Below are 6000 nucleotides of genomic sequence, written 5' to 3' on the forward strand. Positions count from 1 at the left end.
CTTCTCCACAATTTAAATTTTCTTTTTATATTGTTATCACACTTTACTATTGAAAATCCATTTACTGGATGAAGTAAAATACTTGGCCAGAGCAAACTGCCAAGTGGGAAAACCACTATTTTTTTAGCAGTTCGGGCAGGGTGTTGTTATGACTATGTAGAGGTTATCAGGGTTCCAAATATCCAGTTGTATTTATTGGCCTTTGTTTAGCATATGTAAGTACATACAGAACAGCGGTAATGTGAAAAAGAAGAATGTCTGTATCTGAAGGGATTGCATCTCAGTCTTCATTCTCATGGAAGTCAGCACCTGGACATTGTGCTGGAAAGTTGTTCTATTACCTGGGCAGCTTTTATAAAGGAGGGAGTGGCAGTGCCATCTGAGATGCTTCTGGTTTCAGCCTGTGTTCTGATTTTGTAAGAGAGCTTCACCTTCTCTCTCCTGGCAGAAACATGAGTGATCAGAATTCAGCACTTACAGCATAGAGTGATTGGGTTTTTTTGTCCTTTACTTCTCTAAATAACATAAAGACGCTTTGTGCAATGCTGCTGTATGTCAAAGCTTGTGGTTTAAAATGGCTATCATTCAGTTCCAAACATAAAGAATTTAATTGTATTGTGATACATAAAATAATCATGCAAGTATTGTTTCACTGATTACGTAGCTTCAGCAAATTCTAGTTTGTTAGCTGGTTAAATGATGCATTTTAGAAGCAGCGCTTTTTACAGAGAAGTCTGTTCACTGTGCTAAGCAATAATTCTGTATGGGGAGCTCTTAAATACGAATAAAGTCCTGCAATTGTCTGTCTGACCACAGAACTTTAGGAGGATCCAGTCATAGCTTTTCTCAAAGATATCAGTTGTCTTGGTAGTCAGCTAGGATAAGCAAGCTACGTTTGCAAGCTGAAGAAGCAGTACAAGGAGATGCAAGAACAGGGTGAATTGGGAAATGGAATAAATTAAGTTTAATGCTTTTATCCAAAATATTGTCTCCGATCATCCTCCTCCTAATATAACTTATTATTTGTAAATAAAGTAACATCATAACTAATTGATTAGAGGAATTGAGTAGAGGGGAAATTTGGGATGGTGATTTTGATGAATACTCTGCTTTCTCTAATATCCTCTTTCAAATATGTTATAAGAGTATTTGTAAGAATATTTTATAAAGCTACATGGGTTTTTTGAAAGAAATATATTATATAAAATGTGAGGTTTGAACTAAAATTTATTCCTATAAAACCCACTGGGACATCAATGGAAAGGGAAGGAACAGATGAAGTTTGTGTATGTTCATAAATTGCAGACTTTTGGTTTCAGGTCCATGGCTGATAATGCCTCTGGTATCACTGATTAATCTCTTCAGGTAATAATCAGCTACTGAATTTGGGAAAATATGCAGACCAATATCAAATTAAGATTTAAAATGTAGGCTTGAAATGTTTGTTACAGTTGCTCTCTAACATTGTTTTGATCATTAATGAAGGGGAAAACTTTCTGAAGCAGAATCCTAGGTTTTAATTGCAGAGCAAAAGTAAGGGTTGTGTTGATGTTATCTGCTAAAAAAATGATAATAAAAGCCATGTGTGCCTGTGAGAATTGTCCTTGGCATATGGTTTGACAAAACTCCTTTCACGAGTTGTTAGTTGCTGTCCTGTAGGATACAGCCTGGGTTACTAATTCAGCAGTTTCATTTTCAGCGTCCCTACAATCTCCCTACCACTAATTAGACACAGTCAGCCTGGAACATGCCAGAGAAGCAGTGCGGCTGTCACAGGTGTTTCCAAGAAGATACAGCAGACAGTTGTGGAAAAAACTGTGGACCCCCCTCCTCCCAGGAAACTAAAAGGAATTACAAAGTTGAAAAAGTTTCTAAAAAATACAGCTGAAATCCAACATTAAAGGCTTTTATGGCCAAACTTTTGATATATGATATAGAAGAAGGAATATCTAAGTACATATAGAATTCCTTTTTTCATTAAATAATATAATACACATTTTTATGATCTCCAGGAATGTACTGACAACATTGAAATACGCTTTCTAACAATGTGGCAGGAACCTAGGTCATGGTCAACTAATCACATTTGAAAAGTCTGCTGGTGTTCATAACAGGAAATACTTTGTGTATCAATATGATGTTCTATACTACTCTAATTTTTGTTTCGCACTTTGGCATTACTGATTGTGCAAGTTTAAAAAAATTCTTTTAGCAGCTTATAAAAATAAATAGATTGATTCATTCCTTTTCCTTTTTACGCATTTTTTTCTTGGTCTGCAAATTAAACCTCCTTGAAGATTTCAGTGACACATTTCAGTGACTCTTCTGCTTTTGTTGAATATGTCTAACTGAACTTAATACTATTTACTTCTGGTTTCAGCTGTTAATCCTAGATACATACTTAGGAATTGGATGGCAGAATCAGCAGTGCAAAAAGCTAATTTGAATGATTTCTCGGAGGTAAAATTGTTTCTTTCTTTCTTGACGTATTTATTAATAATTGGCATAATTGGCAAAACTTTAATGCAAATGGCATTTGCACTTTGAACCTATCTTACACTTTGACCAACATTGTACTATCTACTACCAATTACCATTAAAGATATTTAAAAAATTATTAATAGTGTTAATTATAAATAGTAGTACTAATAATAGTAAGCAACTCATGGAATAGTTTCTGGAGCCAGGAGGGTGCATAATGTGAAGTGGCAGAGACTTTTCTTGTTTGCAGGAAAACATTTTGTATAAAAACTTATCCATTTTAATTGCTTCCAGGTTCAACTCCTACAGCAGATTTTACAACATCCCTTCCAGAGACAGCAGGCTGCAGAGAAAGCAGGCTACTCCCTGCGCCCCCCAGCTTGGGCCAAGGATCTTAAAGTAAGCTGTTCATCCTGAGAGAAATTTGAACGAGCGAGAAAAATGATCAGGGTCGAAGCTCAGGCCTTCAAATAGGATTAATGCATCAAGCCACAGGAACTTCTCTTCCTCATACTTTGTGGACTGGAATCTGCTACTCTGCTAGGCAAGACAAGGTCTTAACCAACTTATAAAGTCTAAAGATTGAAGAAATGGACCACTATGTATGCTTGCATCAGCATGTTATATTGGCATTTGTAACTCTGCCCTTCATATTGAGTTGTGCATTAATTTCAGTCACAATATTTAAGTTCTGCCAAACTGTCGCACTTAACCTCTCAGAATTCATGGCTATTCAGGTGGGTCTCAATAACTTAATGGTTGGTCAATTTAAAATCCATCTAAGCTAGTTTTAATCATATAGTATGTTGATGAATGTTCTCTTTGCTGTTACACACAATATAACTGCATTCTGAAGACATAAATGTTATTAAGTCTTTTGCAGAGTTGGAACAGAGGATCGTCTTACACTTAGACTTTGCCACCTTTTCTCTTTTTGACCTTGTTTTGTCCCATTAAACTGCCAACAAAGATTTAAAGGAAATTCAATTAAATAGTGAGCAAAGATGTCTGTCTTTGGAGTGACTTGCCCAAAAATAAATTTTGGCGTCTTTGCTGGTGTCAGGTGCTTCTCAAGCCTGGCCCACTGCTCTTTGAAAGTGTATCTTTTGATAGTAGCAGAAAGATTGTTGGTGTATGGATATAATGCCTCAGGAAATTTTTACTGGTTGGACATGGAAAAGGACTTTCTTGGAAGATCTCACCACATACGTAGTCAGGTCAATATACCTTTTGTATCCAGCCACCTGATGCTGTAAGGGACTAACAAAAACCTTGCAAGGAAAGTATTTAAAATTCACCTGAAGCTGTTACACAGATGTCCTTTAAGTGACAGAGAGAGACTAGTCTTTGAGTTCTGGGTCTTGTTATTTATCCTTGTTTGATATTCCAATTCCACATCACAAAACTTAGAGTGTAATTATGCCAAAATTAATACATAAGCAATCAGGTCCAATGTTACGCTAGAAAATTTACAGCAAAAATCACTTATTTGGTGTTGAGGATTTCTTGGCTGGGCGAGGGCATGTGAGCAATCCAGCCTTTAGCTGGGAACGAAGCATAAGTTTACAAAGTGCTGAAGCGGACAAGGACGCTGTGTCCTTGTACGCTGGGAAAAAGGAAGATAAGAAGAGCCTGCCAAACAACTCCTGGATGCCGAAGAATGAGATCAGTAACTGCTGGACACCTCGTGAAGAAGCTTGCACAGCCAATAGAGGATAAGATAGCGTCGCGTGAAACGGGGTATTGTACCAATTAGAGTATATTATAAGGCGCGTGCACAAGCGCATAAGGTATATAACTGTGCTAAAAGTTGTAGTAAATGGGCTTCACTTGATCACATTGGTCTGTGTGTGATGTCCCCTGTGGATCCTCTGCAACATTTGGCGCCTGAACAGGGACCCTCAGATCAGCACCTTATCGTCTTTACGAGAATCTCTAGTGCAGCTGAACCGGCAAGGGAGCAGAGAAGCCAGCCGAGACTGTTCCTGCTGCCCTGGCAGGATGGCATGAGCTTCAGCTAAACTGGGAAGAACGACATGAGCTTTAGCTGAGCTGGGAAGACGAGGAGATGCGCTTAAGCTTGAATCTCGCCCTGAGCTGGGAAGACGAGGAGATGCGCTTAAGCTTGAATCTCGCCCTGATCAGGTGAGCGGTCGGAGAAGGAGATGGGGTTGGACAAAGAGCAGGAAGCAGTCCTAAATCTCCTTCGTTATTTTCTCTCTGAGAGAGGACTGAAATTCGATAATTCTGTGTTAAAGGGGTTGCTTTTATGGGCCTGGAAGAAAGAACTTATCCCGAGTATAAATGTGGCATTTGAAGAAGCGACCTGGGATAATATAGGCAAGGCGCTGTGGGCCGCTATTAGCTGCAGGGGGGATAAGGTAAAGGAGGCAAACAAATACCTGGAGCACTGGCAGGTAATTCGAGACATGCTGGAGACAGTGAGGGCGGACCGGCAGGCAGCCGCCGCTCTCTGCGCGGCGGTGACCCCCTCTGCTGCCTCCACGGCTGCCGCGTCAGCCCACCCCGCTGGAGTTGGGGCGACATTCTCTACCCAGCTATCTCTGCCCCCCCGAGCATCCATCTCCGTTAACGCTAAGACGCCTGCACAGACACAGCCTTTGCCTATACCCAGCCAGGCCGCTGGCGCCGAGAAAATTCCCCCGTCTGTTACTCCGCAAGAAACAGGGGAATTAGGGGGGGCCGACTGTCACCAGACAGATCCGAAGCCGACAGACTCGGGGGTGATTAATGCGGATAAACAGATTGCGGGGGAGAGGGAACCGTCTCCATCGGGTGGTGCGATGGCAGAGCTGAGGGAGGTGGTGAACCAACTACAAAAACTGACAGTACGGTCGGAAGAACCAGAAGTGAGGGAGAAACGTTCGTCCTCCCGAAAGGATGAACCGACAAGGCAACAGAACGCAGACTCCGGCCGTATACCAGCCCCGCTTTCCCTCCCCCCCTTCTCGCCGGCCCCTCCGGCGCTTCCTCCGGCCCCTCCCCTCCCGCCCCCTCCCTCGCCCCCCCCCTTTCCGCCCCCCCCCCCGCCCACTGGCAGCGGCCCGTGTCAGCCGTCCGCGCCCCCGCCCCCGCCCTTTCACCCATCCCGCCTCTCGGAACCACGGACGGTGAAACCGACTGCGCCCGCGATAGACGCGGAGTCGCCCGTAATAGCCGCTGCAGAAGAAAGGCAGAGACATTGGAGGGGAGTAATAAAAGATGCCATTATAGAAGGGACTATGCTCCAAGCATTCCCATTTATTGCACCAAATGGACAGAAAAAATGGGAGGCGTTTGACTGGAAGGTCATTGAGAAATTAAAGAATGCTGTGAGTCAGTACGGAATCAAATCCGCGTTAGCTCAACAAATACTGCAATTCATTTTTTCTGCTGATACGCTGATACCTCAAGATATTAAACAGATAGCACAGTTGGTTTTGGAGCCCTCCCAAATGTTAGTGTTTTTCCGACAGTGGGAGACGCTCTGTGATTGGGAACAAGCAACACCAAAACAAC

The 6000-nt window shown here is 42.2% G+C and overlaps 1 protein-coding gene across 3 annotated transcripts in view; it reads left to right on the forward strand.

Moving 5' to 3' along the window:
* Positions 1-5139, forward strand: part of LOC142039982 (protein nucleotidyltransferase YdiU-like) — a 28480-nt gene extending 23341 nt beyond the window's left edge. Inside the window, exons 17-18 of one of the 3 annotated variants that reach the window (XM_075047154.1) lie at positions 2381-2460; positions 2776-5139. In XM_075047154.1, the coding sequence (XP_074903255.1) occupies positions 2381-2460; positions 2776-2898 (203 nt within the window). In that variant the 3' untranslated portion in view covers positions 2899-5139. Of the gene's footprint in view, positions 1-2380; positions 2461-2775 lie in introns of those variants that run through there. The other 2 variants (XM_075047145.1, XR_012653099.1) reach the window with 2 other exon arrangements.
* The last annotated feature ends 861 nt before the right edge of the window (positions 5140-6000 follow it).

This window comes from Buteo buteo, chromosome 2, assembly GCF_964188355.1.
Source record: "Buteo buteo chromosome 2, bButBut1.hap1.1, whole genome shotgun sequence".
Taxonomy (NCBI): domain Eukaryota; kingdom Metazoa; phylum Chordata; class Aves; order Accipitriformes; family Accipitridae; genus Buteo; species Buteo buteo.